At 39.7% G+C, this 19093-nt stretch overlaps 1 protein-coding gene across 3 annotated transcripts in view; it reads right to left on the minus strand.

Moving 5' to 3' along the window:
* The window catches only part of MINDY2 (MINDY lysine 48 deubiquitinase 2), a 112198-nt gene extending 110576 nt beyond the window's left edge, over positions 1–1622 (minus strand). For all 3 annotated transcript variants that reach the window (XR_013827299.1, XM_079914585.1, XM_079914586.1), the window contains exon 1: positions 651–1622. Coding sequence is in view for 2 of the 3 variants with exons in the window: in XM_079914585.1 (XP_079770711.1) it covers positions 651–1496 (846 nt within the window). In the remaining variant the exon portion in view is untranslated. The remainder of the gene's footprint in view (positions 1–650) is intronic.
* Positions 1623–19093: the final 17471 nt, after the last annotated feature.

A 19093-nucleotide genomic window follows, 5' to 3' on the forward strand; every position in this document is an offset into this window, starting at 1 on the left:
TAGAGTCAAAAAAATGAGGCAAGTAAAAATCATGCATAAAATAAAAACAATCTTTGAAAACCAATAAGTTATGGTAATTAGGTCTCAGGCCACTGCTTTTCCTTAAATGGAATTTGTCTAAGGGGCCACATCTTCCCCAGCACCATGTCCTTAAGTATCCACACCCAAATGGAGCAAGCAGGAGTTGGAAAATAGACTAAACGTAACCATCAAACTTGCTCCCTGATATCACGGATTGATGGTAACTTCTGAAGATGACCTTCCCCATTTCTCCACTCTTTTGCATATGTGATAAAGTCAGTAAGAAGGAATAACACAGAAAAATATAGGTTAAAAAAAATAAATCAAAGGGTTTAGGATGCTCCTAGTCCCGGCTGTTTCCAAGTATATCAGCCATAGCTGAATGCTGAACGTTCATCACTAAACACTGCGAGAGAGACCTGAGGTTGCCGGCAATTCTTTCTGACATACATATGAGAACACTCTTCCAACAAGAGAGTCTCAGAACGAGTTTCATGTAAGAAGAAAAAGGGACGGATTGATGAATGAGGGAAAAAAAGGAAGAAGCCATCAGCTGACAGGCAGCAGCTCCCTCGCCCCGTGTTCCCCCTCCCCGAAAGCTGTAAGAAATAGAAAGCTGCGGAGTGTACCTTCCAGGCCAGAAGCAAAACATTGAGGATGGCCAGTAAAGGGCAGGGGCCATTCTCATTCTGCGTGATGATGGGTGTGTTCTCTTCCTTCCACTGGATCCACTTGATATGATAAACAGATTGTCCCGGGAAGCGTTCCTTGGAGGCCGCCAGCACCTGGGCTGCCTCCCCCCCCTCCTCCTCCTCCTCTCGGCACAGAGGCACAGCCCGGGGCAACACCGCCGCTCCCTCCTCCTCCTCGGGGACCCTGTTCTCAGCTCCTTCCTCACTATTGAACTCGGAGCTACTCGGGAAAGAATGCAGGTTAGAGAACGACTCCAGGGAGTCCAGGCTCGGCGATTCCCCGGGAGGGCTCGGGTCGCTGCAACTGCTGCTGAGGCCGCCGCCGCTGCTGGGTTCCTCGGAGCCCGCGGCCGCCGACTCTGCCCGGCAGGTGCCGGCGGGATCCGCGAGGGCGCCCGCCTCTCCGGCCGGAACCAACTCATGGTCGGCTCCGGCCTCAGCTGCCTCCGGGGAGGCGGTCACCTTGTGCTGCCCTGTCAGAGGCGCCTTCTGGGCAGCAGGACTCTCCAAATCGCTCCCCTTCAAGTCCAAGTCCGGGAGGGAGCTGCAGGGTACGAGAACCCGAGGCGAGCCGGCGGGAGAAGCCGAGTCCGAGAGGCTCCTCCCGGCGGCTGCCGCCCCCTGCCCCTTCCCGCCGCTGCTCTCCGCCGCCCATACTCCAGGACCATCCCCAGCGGCGAGCCTGGTCTCCTGTCGCCCTTCCTGCGGAGAACCTGTCCCTGGCGCCGGCCCGGCGGCCACTCCGTGTTCTAGCGGCTGCAGGCTCTCAGGGCCGCTCTCCATACCCAGCCGCCCGCCCCTCGCTCTAAAGAGACCGCGGCGGGTTCTCCTCAGACAGCGCCTCAGACGCCATGACAGCGGCACTGGCAGCTACAGCGCCCTTGCGCGGCCTGGGCCAGGCACGTCACGGAGGAGGGCACCGGGAGCGAGCGCGCGCGCCGCCGCGCTGTCCGTGGGCCCGGGGCATTCCTGCGCGCCGCTGAGGGAGGGCGAAACTGGCTGCGGCCGCCTATGCGGCCCCGCCCCTCCCGCGCGCCCGCGCGCTCTTGCGCGGGGCGTGGAGGGCGAGGCTAGGAGGGTGTGGCCAGGAGGAAAACATCCTCTTATTTTGTGGCCGGAAGTTGGACTTCGGAGCTGCTCGACCGCGCGCGGCTTCTTTAAAGGCCAGCTGGGAGGCGGTCAGCTAGATGTGACCCTTCAGAACTGGGTCGTGTGTGGTTCAACCTTGGACTGAGGGATGGGGAGGTGGCAGTGGTTGTAGTATTTGGAAAAGAGCTCATCCCTGAAGAGCTCCGGAGATTTGTTTACCCAGCTTGTAATATGGAAAATGGAAGGAATTTCATACGAGATATAGATTTTAAAGACTGAGATCCACTCGAGGTGTTTGGATTACTGCACTGCACAATTTCCAGTCTCCCTCGGTTTTGGCTGAGAAACACCGTGCTCCTCACCAGCTACTGGTGAAAACGTTCGCCCTACATGAGGCATCAGTGCGGTTGTGGATATTGGCCTGCGCGGCAAAAAAAAGTGGGTAATTTGGGCCAATCATAATAAATTAGCTTGTGCTTGCATTAGCCAAGTCTTTGCTGTTTTGTTGACTTGGCCTCATTTTGCATGGAGTCGGAAGTGCCTGTTCCTGAAAAAGTGACTTTTCTATTGAGAATCTACTCCTCTTAAGGCCATTCAGTTTTAAGAGAGGGCAGACAGAGTAGGCTGGAAGTTTTGTTGGTGACAAAAGGGGATTTGGGTGCTAGTCTAACCCACTGCGATCTGTTCCCGACAAGGACTTTTTTTTTTTTTTTCTTTCCATATTTTCTAGGTTCTGGGGATCCAAAACTTGACAAGATGGGTCTTCCTTCGTAGTCAGATATATAAATTCCTGATACCTAATAGAATGTGGTCTTTTTGTATCTCTTTTGATTAGGGAAGATAGACGAAATTAGTAAGCAGTGTTGCATTCACTCATTTAACATATTTCAATACCCATTATATTGCTGGATACTATGTTTGGCACTGGGGATGCCATGGTGAGTAAGAGGAAGGGCTCATATCTTCTTGCGGTTTACTGTCTAGAGGTTTTTTCTTATTGCTACATTTTAAATATTTGCTTGGGCAGTACAATTTCCTGACAATGTAGGAAAAAGGTGCAACACTGTAAAAAGGTGGAATGCCTTTCCTTCCACCTTTTTACAGTGACACAATGTTATGATATTTAGCCAACTCTTGGCAAGGAGGAAAATTAGAAGAGATAATAGAAAGCTTGTTCAAAATATTGAGTTTAGGTCTCCATGTCAATCTGTAAACAATAAATACTATTGTTCCAATTAGAATTTTTCCCTGAAAAATAATTGCAAATGTTAACAGATTTAGATATATGTTGCTAGATTAAGCACTTTACAGTATTTAAGATCATTAAGTACAAGTGAGAATATTATAGATTTCAGGAAATTCAGAACTTAGCAAGGTGCCTTGACTATAAAAAAGAAATTTGTAAAGGTGTATTACATGAAAAAAAATTGAATGACTGAATCATTTATAGGCCAGAAACCATAGAAGAGCTAAAAATCATGAAACAAGCATCTCAAATAATGACCTTTCACCATTTTTCAAAGATGCTACTTAGATAAGCCTTCTTGCTCTGGTAGTTTTTATTAGTATATGTTTCAAATGTTCACATGCATAATTTAATAACTTATTTATAACAAAGAAACAGAACCAGTTTTTCTTTTCATATGTTGTCAGCAATTATGTAAGTCAAGATGACCAAATATATGTATTTAAGTTTGTGAAAATGAACATAGTATTTTTCTAAGGGAGGTGGGGAGTGGCATTTAGGGACAAATGTCAGAAGATAATAAACTAGAAAATGTTTCATTCTTTTTTGCTTATTTGCATCTTTAGTTAATTGTGAGATAAAATATACCATTTTAAAATAAGCTGGTTACTATCCAAAATTCTTAAATTATTTGTCAGAGTTACAGATGTAATAGTGTTAAAAGTTAAAAGAGTTACAGATGTAATAGTGTTAAAAGTCAAATAGTTTATGTACAAACAAAGCAGTTCTCTGCTCTATGCCTCCAACAATGAAGCAGTCCCATTCAACTCCTAGATATTTTTAGCTCCTTATCTCCATATTTCTGAGTAACATGATTCCACTCTGATTTCTTTGTTTAAAAATTGTAGATATTGTTTATTGATTTATTCCCATGAAAGATGGGGATTTGGTTCTTTTCTCTCACACCATTCTTCCTTCTCTTGCTCCAACCTCCCAATTATTTCAAATTTTTGATCAAAGTACTCAAAATTTAAAGCCCTAGAGTTATATATATGTTATTCACCACTAAATCAGGTATTTTACTGCGACTGTGATTACTTTTTTTGTTAAAGTTTTGTTTTCCCTGGAATTAACAATTGCCTCATTATTTTGTTTGTTTGCTTTACTCTTCACCTACCACTAACTCAGGCAGACTTACCAGTAAGGTCAAGCATATCAAGTTACTTCTCACACCCATTTTAATCTTGGGTACATCTCTCCTGGAACACTCCTCTTGCTCTGATCTGGACTTGTTTTATAGGCCTGCTGCACAGCTGTCATCCTGGGATTTCTTTTTACTGTTGTTTTAGGAATTCCTTCTTCCTCTCTTACATGTTGATTACTTTCTGTCTTGGATCTCCTGTCTCCCTGTTTCCTTGATTTGGTGAAACATATTCTCAGCTTCCTGAGGAAGAGTGCATAGGAAGCCCATTTTTGTAGGTCATGTTTGTTTGAAAATAGCTAGACCTTTACTCTACCTTTACATTTTATAGTTTGGCTGGATATACATCTCAACATTGGATACTTTTTCTTCATTTTAGTCATTGATCAACTGTCTTCTAGCTTCTAGGTGATTGTAGAGTAGTCTGATACTATTGGACTCTGGATCCTTTGTATATAACCTATTTCTTTGACATTTATTTAATCTTCTCTTTCTTCTTGGTGTTCTGACATTTCAGTATTTGATATACCTTTGGGTGGGTCTTGCTTTATTCATTGGGCTGGGTATTTGGTGATCACATTCAATGTAGAAACATGTCCTTCGGTTCTGGGAAATCTCTTTTTTCATTTCTTTTATTAATCTTATCTTTTCTCTAATTTTATTTATCTTTTCTTTCTAAGAGATTTCCTCAAATTTGTCTTTCAGTTATTTTAAATGCATTGTTTATTGACACTATTGTATATTAAATTTACAAGAGTTCTTTCTAGTTCCTTTATATTGTTTGATGGCATCCTGACCTTTCATCTCAGAATATTGAACATAATTTTTTATATATCCTTTATATTTTTCAAAGAATATCTGAACCATGTGCTATAAAATAGTATTACTTAGTCAGTATGGAGTTACAGTGCCAGAGTATGAGATGTGGGGGATACAAGTGTAAAACATTGGTTTTATTCTTTGGGAGAGCAAAATCTGCTTTGGGAAGTAAGACATTCACATGAATTGGTCATTGAGAATACAAGTTAATTAATAATTAATACTAAAGGAGTAGTACAAGCAGTAACTTAAAAAGATTCAGATGAGAAAAGATCTTTAGTGTGAGGTAATTAAAGAGGAATTAAGCTATACTCCCCTAATTAAAATCACAGATTGATTATTACCTCAGGCTTAAGAAATCCAAAAAAAATCTCTAACTCTCAAAATGATAATTCTTTTAAAAGTCTATTTTTCATAGTTGGATCATAGCTTTTCTAGCTACCATGACAGAAAAATTGATGCTATATTTGACTTTTACCCTAATTTATTTACTATTATCTCATCTATCAAGTCTTGCTGATATTGTACACCTCTTTACTATTTCATTCATCTATAGCCACTTCATAGCTGAGTCCTTACCACCTTCCTAGTAGAGTGTAATAGCATTCTAGTTATTCCCCAGCCTATGGTTTTGTGTTCCTCATTTTATCCTGCATAAACCTATTAGAGCTATGGTTCAAATATCTTGCTTTTATTTTTTGATGGTTCTCCTAAAACTGTGATGGTTCTTTATTGTTAGCTGAATCAAAATTGGCTCTGAGCAGATTATTGCACAGGTACAGGGCATATATACCTTTACTCCTCTTCTCTTAGCTTTCTACCCAAGAGAGAGTGATAAAATTCTGAGTTAAAATCAAGGGTTTCACACATGAAAGACTGCTCAACATCACTAATCATTAGAGAAATTCAGATCAAAACTACAGTGAGGTATCGCCTCATACCAGTCAGAATGGCCATAAGCAAAAAATCTACAAACAATAAATGCTGGAGAGGGTGTAGAGAAAAGGGAACCCTCTTGCACTGTTGGTGGGAATGTAAATTGATACAGCCACTATGGAGAACAGTATGGAGGTTCCTTAAAAAACTAGAAATAGCACTACCATATGACGCAGCAATCCCACTACTGGGCATATACCCTGAGAAAACCATAATTCAAAAAAAGTCATGTACCACAATGGTCATGGCAGCTCTATTTACAATAGCCAGGACATGGCAGCAACCTAAGTGTCCATTGACAGATGAATGGGTAAAGAAGATGTGGCATATATATACAATGGAATATTACTCAGCTGTAAAAAGAAATGAAATTGAGTTATCTGTAGTGAGGTGGAAGGACCTAGAGTCTGTCATACAGAGTGAAGTAAGTCAGAAAGAGAAAAACAAATACGGTATGTTAACACATATATATGGAATCTAAAAAAAAAATGGATATGAAGAACCTAGGGGCAGGATAGGAATAAAGACGCAGACGTAGAAAATGGACTTGAGGGCACAGGGGGAGAAGGGGAAGCTGGGATGAAGTGAGAGAGTGGCATGGACATATATACACTACCAAATGTAAAATAGATAGCTAGTGGGAAGCTGCTGCATAGCACAGGGAGATCAGCTTGGTGCTTTGTGACCACCTAGAATGGTGGGATAGGGAGGGTGGGAGGGAGATGCAAGAGGGAGGAGATATGGGGATATATGTATACATATAGCTGATTCACTTTGTTATAAAGCAGAAACTAACACACAATTGTAAAGTGATTATACTCAAAGATGTTAAAAAATAAATAAGATTAAAAAAAAAAAATCAAGGTTTCCATGTAACTCAAATTGCCCTGGCTCTGGCCCTCAACTGACTATGCAGAAACTCCAGCCTCCTGTAAAGTACATCCCCTATTTAATTATTTCTGAGAGCCCCCATGAGGAGTCTCACACCTGTTCAGAAACAAATTCAATCCTATGATATTCTACCAGGTGCTGCTTCTACTACATGCTGTTTCACCAGATGCTAGTCTGTTCTGGTGGTGTTAAAGATGTGTGATGGTGACTGGAGGGAAATGACCTTCTTTTCCCTTTTATTGTAGCTCTAAAATGCTACAGTATTAATAAAACAGTTTTCTCAATTTTACTTATGTAGTCTTTTTTAAAAGTAGGACCTAAATATGGGTCCAGATGGGTTTCACCAGGAATGAATTAAAGGAATATGGTCCATCACCTTCAACTCAGAATCCTTGCTCCCCTGGTATTATACCAGCTATTAAGGTTTGTTTCTGTTTTTGTTTTTTTTAATTCCCCACACTCCAGCTCTTTCTCACTGTACCATCCCAACCCAGTTCCCTTCCCTAGAGCCTCCTTGCTCCTCCATGATCAGGGCTCTTCTGCCTTGTGAGAAAGAGGCTCTGGAAGTGGCTCTGCTCATCTGGTTCAGGTTTTCTCATTGAATCAAGTACATCTCATGCCTTAGGACTTCTCTCCTCAAACAAATTTCTCCCCTGTCAACCTACCAATTTACCAGATTTCTCTCAACTCTAGTATGAGTGCCTTCAAAATGTGGTTTTGGAATTAGCAGTATCAACATCACCTAGGTTCTTGTTAAAAATGTAAATTCTCTAGTCCCACCGAGATTACAGAATCAGGAACTGTGGGTGTAAAGCCCAGCAACAAGAGGTCTGTGTTTTAACAAGACCTCTAGGTGATTCAGATACACGATAAAGTTTGAGAATTACTATTCTAGCATTAAGCGAAGCCTGTCCTCCTCATTCCTACTGCCAATAAATAAACCTTAGCAAGAGAAAAAGGTTTCTAAATTCATCTTCTATAGCCAGTGTTATTTTTCATTACTCTCCCAGAACGCCATACTGCTCCAAAGTTAGTCTTTTGGCCATTTTTCTATACACTCTCCCTTGAGATATGTATATAATCCTGATCTCAAAATGCTTTTCTGTTCTTGGCCTTCCCATATTTTTCCATATTAGTATCAGTCTCTATCACCCAGGCTTAAAATATTCAAGTAGTTTTGTTTTAGTTTCCTCATGGTCAACAAGTCCTATTTTTTAATATAAAATGCTTAATGTAAAGATAATTAATTTTGTTTTTTTAGTAGAAAACCAAAACATATTCATTTTAGAAAAATTAGTAAACAAGATAAGCAAAAAGAGGAAAATAAAAAACACCCTTCGTTGCACTATGTAGAATGAAGTATTAGAAATAACACTAGTGATACTTCATTGTATGTCTATCCTTCCCAAACTTTTCTAGGCATCTGAACACATACATATTTTTGTAAACAAGAATCAGACCATTCTAAACACATTTGTTTCAGTTATCAATATATCGTGAACATTTTTATGCATTAATATCCATTCATCTACAACATTCCTAGTGAATTAATAATATTCCACTATGTGGCTGAACCAATCCGTTTCTTAAATATTTAGATCATTTCCATTGTTTAACTATTATGAACTTCACCGCAATCAATGTCCTTGGAACTGAATCTTTTTTTTTTTTTAATATTTATTTATTTGGCTGTGCCAGGGCTTAGCTGCAGCACGCAGCATCTTCGTTGTGGCGTGCGGGATCTTTCTTTAGTTACGACCTGCGGGATTTTTAGTTGTGGCATATGCGATCTATTTCTCTGACCAGGGATCGAACCCGGGACCCCTGCATTGGGAACGTGGATTCTTAACTGCTGGACCACCAGGGAAGTCCCTGGAACTGAATCTTTATATCTGTACTTATAATTGTATTCCTCAGATATATTTCCAGAAGTGCAAGTCAAGTCAGGATTTGACTTTCTTCAATGGTTTATCCAAGCCTTGCTTTCCATTCTCTCTGGTGCTATTCTAGGTTAGTGAGCGTGTTAGTGTAAACCTGCTAACTGATTTCTCTACAATTTCTTTTCCTTTGAGTACCTTGTGGATGTTGCTAGATTAAACAGTGCTTTCTTTAGTTCCACCTACTGCTGAAAAACCTTTAAAGGCACTTCCTTAACTACTGAATATCATGAGTTGACCTGGCAGTAAAAGCTTTTCTTAATCTGTCCTTATTCTTTTTAACCACCCTTACCAGCTACTAAAATGTAATAGCAACCTTCTTTCTATAAGATTTGGTTTGGTCACTCCACTAATTATACCTATCCAAATCATTAGCTCATTTTGTTTCCCTAACTTAAAGTGTCCTCTCTCTTCTTAGCTTTCAAAGTCTACTCAGACCATGTCCAACTTCCCACCTCCAAACTCCTCTGTTTTTACTACACCATTTAAAATATAAGTACCGAATTTCCTCAGGTCTAAGTTTCACTTTCTTAATATTTAAAATCTTCTAGGTTTGGAATTAAACATTTTTTGAGGATTTAATGCTCTTTTCTTCAAAAACTCTTATTGAATCAATGGTGTATCTTACACTTGAGGTTATCTTAGAATCAAGGAAATGTATCCTCTTCTTTATTGTTTTTATATGTTGAAATATATATATTTTTGTAAATTGACATTGCTTTTCCTAGAGAACCTAGTATTTTATATTCACTCTATCCCTCATTATGTTTATTTGGAACAGTGATTGTCAAACTTCAGCATGATTAACTCTTAGGTGGAAAACCTGTTAATAGGCATATTTCTGGACTCCATCCCCAGGAAGTTTCATTCAACAAAACTGGAGAAAAACCCAGGAATCTGCCGTTTTGACAGGCATCCTAAGTGACTCTGATGCTGATATGCCACTGGCCATGTGTTGAGAAATACTCATCTAGAACAATATCAGATAATAACCATTTGCATTATTGAGACATATAGTTGATATGTTAAGATACAAATAATAAGAATTATGACTCACTGGCTTATAATTACAATAAAAAACCTCTGTGATTATTTATTCAATATTTACAATGTGGTGTTCTGGGGCTCAGAAGAGAATATTAAGCATGGTCATGCAGAAGCAGCCTAATGTATTGGGTTGGCCAAAAAGTTCATTTGGGTTTTTCCGTAAGATGTTACAGAACTTTTTGGCCAACGAACCAATAGTAGAACGCGTGATGAACAGAGACTACAGGAACTGGGACTAGAACCTGGTCTTGCCATTGACTAATTTTATAAGCTTGGGTAGGTCAATTTACTTCTGCTAACTTCAGTTTTCACCTTTTGTAAAAGAAAAAAAAAGCAGGGGAAAAATATTAGCATGAATGATTTTGCTATGTGGTTTTGTGAATAAAATGGGAACAGATAGTAAAGCTCTTCAAATATATTATTGTTGTCACTGCCCTCAAATTGGTTACAATCCGGTTAGGAAGACAAAACATAAACATTTGCAAATGAAATAAAAATGGGAACCTGAAGCAGTGCGTAAGGGCTACTATAAGGTGCTTCCCAGAAAAGTGAGAATTAAAAAACCAAATCAGTCTAAAATGAATCAGTTTAGCTATTTGTCATAGTTCCCTTAGAAAACAGAATTCTTTCCAAGTCCAAAAGAAGCGAAAGTAAGGCCTGGAAATTAAGTCAAAGTCTGAATAGGCATAAGAAGTTGTGGCCTAATCAATTATATTATAACTGAAGAAAGCAAATAATAATAACAGAAAGGGAGATGGTAGTCTGTGTGGAGTCTAGAGAAGATCCCAAAACACAAGGGTTCGTCACAATATGCTTCAATCACCATCTAAGGTTGGGGGGCACCTGAACAGGTGGATGGCCTGGTACCTGTCTGGTACCTTGATAGATTCTTGTGTGGCATAGTCAGTTGGATATTTGGATGAACTAGTCAGTAAAATCATTCAATTACTTTATTCTGCACTGATGCCTTGCTTACCTAAGCCACTTTCAGTTGTGACTTCCCTTCTGAAGCATCGAAGATTTAAAAAAAAGAATGTATTGACTTGCTACCATGAATGTCTCACTTATAAAACAATAAGGTGACATTTTGATCAAGACGTAAGTCCCTTGAGAGTTTAGTTCCTATGAGTTAGTCTTTGTCAGCTGATCATCTCAGGTTGCAGTGAGAGAAATCAAGCTTCTTGACCTTTGAAGCCAAGAAGTAGATTCTGGACCATGGCAGTGATAATAAGGATGAATTTATCCAGTAATTCAAAAGACTAGACAAGATTCGGAGTCAAACATACTTGGTTTAGATGTCTGGTCTGCCCCTGCTTCCTCATATGTAAAATGGGAATCTACTTCATAGCATTGTTGCAAAGAGTTAAATGGGATCATGTATGGGAATTGCTTATCTTGGTGCCTGGCACTGCATCAGGAATATTGTCTTGGTGGTCTGGAAAACCCCAAACCAGGAGCAGAACAAATATTTGTTGAATGAATAACCAATAATTATCATTGTCACCCTGTAAAGTTTTTTGAGTGCCCGCTGCTTTGCCTCAAAGCCTCTTTATCTAAGCCCTCTGTAACATCAAAATAATAATGAGAGTTTCTATAAAGTAACATGTGATTAATTGCAGATGAAGGATATAAATAATAGGTGTTTTGAACTAAAATGTGATTGAGATTAGGGGGCCCCGGGGGTCTAGGAAAACAGGACTATTTGGAACTTGGTCTAATTCTTAAATCAAGCATCAGAAGGTCAAATACTGACAGTGGTAGTACAGACTGGGGTGACATTAGACCAGCCCCATCCAAGGAGAGCAGCCTCTACTCAGTTTTAGCCAACTTCTGTTTTGCGACAACTTAAGTCTGCTTAACCTTTTAGCTTTCACAGAAAGTCTGGCATCTAGGTTTTAACATGAAAGCTCCTAACTGTTGAATAGTGACATATAATTAAGAAAAACTTTTTTAACTACAAATGAAACTGAACTTGTCTGTGAGTCTAATTTGGTTTATGAGCTACCAGGTTGTAACCAGCACTTAAAGACTATATATGAAATACATGTTAAAAGGTAAACTGAAGCATATTAAACATTTTAAGAGTTTATTTGAACAAAACTTGATTTGAATCAGAAAGCATCCAATCTAGCAGATAGAAAGGAGCTCTGAAGAGCTCTACAAAATGAAAGGCTTTTACAGGCAGAAGAGAGTGAAAACAAGGAAGTGATACTAGGCAAAAAAAGGTGTTGGTTATTGCAAAGTTACTTTCGTTTACAGGATAGCAGGGGACTAATGGGCACATTACCTAACAAGTGCTGATCGGGTGCTTCCTGATTTACTGGTTAAAGGTTCCATTTCTGGGAGAACTGAAACAATTAAGAATCTTGGTTTGTTGACATGGGGCTTAGCATAAGTGACTCCATTTTTGGTCCATTGTCTTTTTTTTTTTTTTTTTTAATATACTGTATGAGCAGAAAGGAAACCGAGGTGACAAAAAGCATAGAAGGGGGAAAGCTGAAGATAGTTTGGAGTTCCCAAGTGTAGTTTGATAGTGTGGAGTAGAAGTTTCATTGAAAGGAGAAGAGAGAAAAGTTTGGACAAATGAATTTTGTGGAGCATCTTGAATGTTAGAATAAAATATCAGGATTTTAGGAAGTGGGGAGGGGGTCACTCCTAGGTTTTGAATAAATTAGTAAAATGGATCCTATTCTGGCATTAAGATTCAATAAACATTTGTTGAATATATATTTGCTTAACTCTCTGAGGTTCTGTTTTCAAAACCCCTATAACATGTGATTCATTATTATCTTTAAGAATTAGGGAAGATTTAAAGTAAACAAATACAATACAGTTTGATATAGCTACTTTATAAGTATAGACATGGTATATATTAATTTTGTCTAGTGGTGAAGTTAGTGAAGATTTTACAAAGGAGAAACAACCGTATGTTTAACAATATCTATTCCTTTACATTTGAAAGGAAAGTGACACTTATTACATGCCTTCTAAATGCCTTAACTTTTAAATACTATTTTCCACTGTTCTCTTTTCCCCAAAAGTGGATTTTCTAAGTGCTTTTCCTCTCTGATTCCTCTTTTATACAGAAAGCAAAATCCTAACTCAAAAAAAGTGTCTTAAAATGAATTATTGAAATTCCACATGGAGAGAATAAAATATGCAAAGATATCGAATTTAGTGTGGCCATGTAAAGACAGGAAGGCATTGACTAGTATAAGTTAGATATGTAACAACACCTAAAATTTTACAGTGCTTGCTATATGCCTTTCAATATTCTCAGTGCCTTACCTCTATTAATTTATATAACTCTCAAACTTCTGAGGTAGGTATTACTACTCTCCCCATTGTAAACATTAGGAAACTGTGGTGCAGGTGCTTTAACTCACTCAAGGTTGCACAGCTGGCACATGATGCAACTAGGATATAGGGCTGGTGCTTGGGGCACAGGTGCAGGAAAAGTGTGGACTATGTGCTAGGCAGTGGGGTAGAATTCAGAACAAGACAGACCCAGGCTTTGTTTTCATGGATTTACAGCCTAGTGAGTCATAGACATTTGGAGGTAGTAAAAAATAATCATGCAAGTGAAGAATGAGAAGATAAAGCCAAAGATGAAGTCCTGAGGAACACCAATATCTAAAGGATAAAGAGAAGAAAAAGACCCAGGGAAGAGATGCAGAAGTACAGTTAAAAGTAAGGAGGAAGAGACCTTCAAGAGGCGGAGGAGTAAGTCGTGGAGATCACCTTCCTCCCCACAAATACATCAGAACTACATCTACATGTGGAACAACTTCTACAGAACACCTTCTGAACGCTGGCAGAAGACCTCAGGCCGCCCAAAAGGCAAGAAACTCCCCACGTACCTGGGTAGGGCAAAAGAAAAAAGAAAAAACAGAGACAAAAGAATAAGGACAGGACCAGCACCTCTGGGAGGGAGCTGTGAAGGAGGAAATGTTTCCACACACTAGGAAGGCCCTTCGCGGGCAGAGACGGCAGGTGGCGGAGGGGGGAAGCTTCGGAGCCACGGGGGAGAGCACAGCAACAGGGGTGCGGAGGGCAAAGCGGAGAGATTTCCGCACAGAGGATCGGCGCTGACCAGCATGAGAGGCTTGTCTGCTCACCTGCCGCGGCGGGCGGGGCTGGGAGCTGAGGCTCGACTTCGGTCAGAGCACAGGGAGAGGACTGGTGGCGTGAACACAGCCTGACGGGGCTAGTGTGCCACAGGTAGCCTGGAGGGAGTACGGGAAAAAGTCTGGACCTGCCTAAGAGGCAAGAGACCGTTGCTTCAGGGTGCGTGAGGAGAGGGGATTCAGAGCACTGCCTAAACGAGCTCCAGAGACGGGTGCGAGCCACGGCTATCAGTGCAGACACCAGAGAGGGGCATGAGACGCTAAGGCTGCTGCTGCAGCCACCAAGAATCCTGTGTGCAAGCACAGGTCACTCTCCACACCTCCCCTCCCGGGAGCCTGTGCAGCCCGCCACTGCCAGGGTCCCGTGATCCAGGGACAACTTCCCCGGGAGAACACATGGCACGCCTCAGACTGGTGCCACGTCACGCTGGCCTCTGCCGCCGCAGGCTCGCCACGCATTCTGTACCCCTCCCTTCCCCGCCACGGCCTGAGTGAGCCAGAGCCCCCTAATCAGCTGCTCCTTTAACCCCGTCCTGTCTGAGCGAAGAACAGACGCCCTCAGGTGACCTACGCCCTCAGACGCCCTCAGGTGACCGCAGAGGCGGGGCCAAATCCAAAGCTGAGCCCCAGGAGCTGTGCGAACAAAGAAGAGAGAGGGAAATTTCTCCCAGCAGCCTCAGGAGCAGTGGATTAAATCTCCACAGTCAACTTGATGTACCCTGCATCTGTGGAATACATGAATAGACAACGAATCATCCCAAAATTGAGGCAGTGGACTTTGGGAGAAACAGGACGCTTGGGGTTTGCTTTCTAAATCATATTTGTTTCTAGTTTATGTTTATCTTAGTTTAGTATTTAGAGTTTATTATCATTGGTAGATTCGTTTATTGATTTGGTTGCTCGCTTTTTTAAAAATATATTTATATATATTTTATATATTTTTCTCTTTTTGTGAGTATGTATGTGTATGCTTCTTCGTGTGATTTTGTCTGTATAGATTTACTTTTACCATTTGTCCTAGGGTTCTGTCTATTTTTCTTTCTTTTTTTTTTTTTTAGTATAATTTTTAGCATTTGTTTTCATTTGGTGGATTTGTTTTTTGGTTTGGTTGCTCTCTTCTGTCTTTTTTTATTGTACCACTTTTCAATTTTTTAATTTGTAATAATTTACTTTTATTTTTTATTTTAATAACTTTCTTTTCTTTCTTTCTTTCTTTCTTTCGCTTTCTTTCTTCCTTTCTTTCTTTCTTTTTTTCTCCCTTTTCTTCTGAGCCATGTGGTTGACAGGGTCTTGGTGCTCCGGCTGGTTGTCAAGCCTGTGCCTCTGAGGTGGGAGAGCCGAGTTCAGGACACTGGTCCACCAGAGACCACGTAATATCCACCACTGGCTCCACATAATATCAAACGGTGAAAGCTCTCCCAGAGATCTCCATCTCAACACTAAGACCCAGCTCCACTCAACGACCAGCAAGCTACAGTGCTGGACACCCTAGAGAAACAACTAACAAGATAGGAACACAACCACACCCATTAGCAGAGAGGCTGCCTAAAATCATAATAAGGCCACAGACACCCCAAAACACACAACCGGATGCAGTCCTGCCCACCAGAAAGACAAGATCCAGCCTCATCCACCAGAACACAGGCACCAGTCCCCTCCACCAGGAAGCCTACATAACCCACTGAACCAACCGTAGCCACTGGGGGCAGACACCAAAAACAACGGGAACCACGAACTTGCAGCCTGTGAAAAGGAGACCCCAAACACAGTAAGTTAAACAAAATGAGAAGACAGAGACACACACAGCAGATGAAGGAGCAAGGCAAAAACCCACCAGATGAAACAAATAAAGAGGAAATAGGCAGTCTACCTGAAAAAGAATTCAGAGTAATGATAGTAAAGATGATCCAAAATCTTAGAAATAGAATGGAGAAAATACAAGAAACGTTTAACAAGGACATAGAAGATCTAAAGAGCAAACAAACAGTGATGAACAACACAATAAATGAAATTTAAAATTCTCTAGAAGGAATCAACAGAAGAATAACTGAGGCAGAAGAACAGATAAGTGACCTGGAAGATAAAATAGTGGAAATAACTACCACAGAGCAGAAAAAAGAATGAAAAGAATTGAGGACAGTCTCAGAGACTCCTGGGACAACATTAAACTCACCAACATTTGAATTATACGGGTCCCAAAAGAAGAAGAGAAAAAGAAAGGGATGGAAAAAATATTTCAAGAGATTATAGTTGAAAACTTCCCTAATATGGGAAAGGAAATAATCAATCAAGTCCAGGAAGCATAGAGAGTCCCATACAGGATAAATACAAGGAGAAACATGCCAAGACACATATTAATCAAACTATCAGAAATTAAATACAAAGAAAAATATTAAAAGTAGCAAGGGAAAAACAACAAATAACATACAAGGGAGTTCCCCATAAGGTTAACAGCTGATCTTTCAGCAGAAACTCTGCAAGCCAGAAGGGAGTAGCAGGACATATTTAAAGTGATGAAAGGGAAAAACCTACAACCAAGATTACTCTACCCAGCAAGGATCTCATTCAGATTCGATGGAGAAATTAAAACCTTTACAGACAAGCAAAAGCTAGGAGGATTCAGCACCACCAAACCAGCTTTACAACAAATGCTAAACGAACTTCTCTAGGTATGAAACACAAGAAAAGGAAAAGACCGACAAAAACAAAAGCAAAACAATTAAGAAAATGGTGATAGAAACATATATATTGAAAACTACCATAAATATAAATGGATTAAATGCTCCAACCAAAAGACATAGACTGGCTGAATGGATACAAAAACAAGACCCATACATACGCTGCCTACAAGAGACCCACTTCAGACCTAGGGACACATACAGACTGAAAGTGAGGGAATGGAAAAAGATATTCCATGCAAATGGAAATCAAAAGAAAGCTGGAGTAGCAATTCTCATATCAGACAAAATAGACTTTAAAATAAAGACTATTACAAGAGACAAAGGAGGACACTACATAATGATCAAGGGATCAATCCAAGAAGAGAGAACAATTGTAAATATGTATGCACCCAACCGAGGAGCACCTCAATACATAAGGCAAATGCTAACAGCCATAAAAGGGGAAATCGACAGTAACACAGTCATAGTAGGGGACTTTAACAACCCACTTTCACCCATGGACAGATCATCCAAAATGAAAATAAATAAGGAAACACAAGCTTTAAATGATACATTAAACAAGATGGACTTAATTGAAATTTATAGGATGTTCCATCCAAAAACAACAGAATACACTTTCTTCTCAAGTGCTCATGGAACATTCTCCAGGATAGATCATATCTTGAGTCACAAGTCAAGCTTTGGTAAATTTAAGAAAATTGAAATCATATCAAGTATCTTTTCTGACCACAATGCTATGAGAGTAGATATCAATTACAGGAAAAAGTCTAAAAAATACAAACACATGGAGGCTAAACAATATGCTACTAAATAACCAAGAGATCACTGAAGAAATCAAAGAGGAAATCAAAAAATACCTAGAAACAAATGACAATGAAAACATGATGACCCAAAACCTATGGGATGCAGCGAAAGCAGTTCTAAGAGGGAAGCTTATAGCAATACAATCCTACCTCAAGAAACAAGAAACATCTCAAATAAACAACCTAACATTACACCTAAAGGAACTAGAGAAAGAAGAACCAAAAAAACCCAAAGTTAGCAGAAGAAAAGAAATTATAAAGAACAGATCAGAAATAAATGAAAAAGAAATGAAGGAAACCATAGCAAAGATAACTAAAACTAAAAGTTGTTTCTTTGAGAAGATAAACAAAATTGATAAACCATTAGCCAGACTTATCAAGAAAAAAAGAGCGAAGACTCAAATCAATAGAATTAGAAATGAAAAAAGAGAAGTAACAACTGACACTGCAGAAATACAAAGGATCATGAGAGATTACTACAAGCAACTCTAGGCCAATAAAATGGACAACCTGGAAGAAATGGAAAAATTCTTAGAAAAGCACAACCTTCCAAGACTGAACCAGGAAGAAATAGAAAATATAAACATGCCAATCACAAGCACTGTAATTGAGACTGTGATTACACATCTTCCAACAAATAAAAGCCCGGGACCAGATGGCTTCACAGGTGAATTCTATCAAACATTTAGAGAAGAGCTAACACCTATCCTTCTCAAACTCTTCCAAAATATAGCAGAAGGAGGAACACTCCCAAACTCATTCTACAAGGCCACCATCACCCTGATACCAAAACCAGACAAAGATGTCACAAAAAAAGAAAAGTACAGGCTAATATCACTGATGAACATAGATGCAAAAATCCTCAACAGAATACTAGCAAACAGAATCCAGAAGCACATTAAAAGGATCATATACCATGATCAAGTGGGGTTTATCCCAGGAATGCAAGGATTCTTCAATATACACAAATCATTGTGATAAACCATATTAACAAATTGAAGGAGAAAAACCATATGATCATCTAAATAGATGCAGAAAAAGCTTTTGACAAAATGCAACACCCATTCATGATAAAAACCCTCCAGAAAGTAGGCATAGAGGGAACTTACCTCAACATAATAAAAGCCATATATGACAAACCCACAGCCAACATTGTTCTTAATGGTGAAAAACTGAAACCATTTCCTCTAAAATCAGGAACAAGACAAAGTTGTCCACTCTCATCACTATTATTCAACATAGTTTTGGAAGTTTTAGCCACAGCAATCAGAGCAGAAAAAGAAATAAAAGGAATCCAAATCGGAAAAAGGAAGTAAAGCTGTCACTGTTTGCAGATGACATAATACTATACATAGAGAATCCTGAAGATGCTACCAGAAAACTACTAGAGCTAATCAATGAATTTGGTAAAGTAGCAGGATACAAAATTAATGCACAGAAATCTCTTACATTCCTATACACTAATGATGAAAAATCTGAAAGTGAAATTAAGGAAACACTCCCATTTACCATTGCAACAAAAAGAATAAAATATCTAGGAATAAACCTACCTAAGGATACAAAAGACCTGTATGCAGAAAACTATAAGACACTGATGAAAGAAATTAAAGATGATACAAACAGACGGAGAGATATACCATGTTCTTGGATTGGAAGAATCAAC

This window comes from Stenella coeruleoalba, assembly GCF_951394435.1.
Source record: "Stenella coeruleoalba genome assembly, chromosome: 2".
Lineage (NCBI taxonomy): Eukaryota > Metazoa > Chordata > Mammalia > Artiodactyla > Delphinidae > Stenella > Stenella coeruleoalba.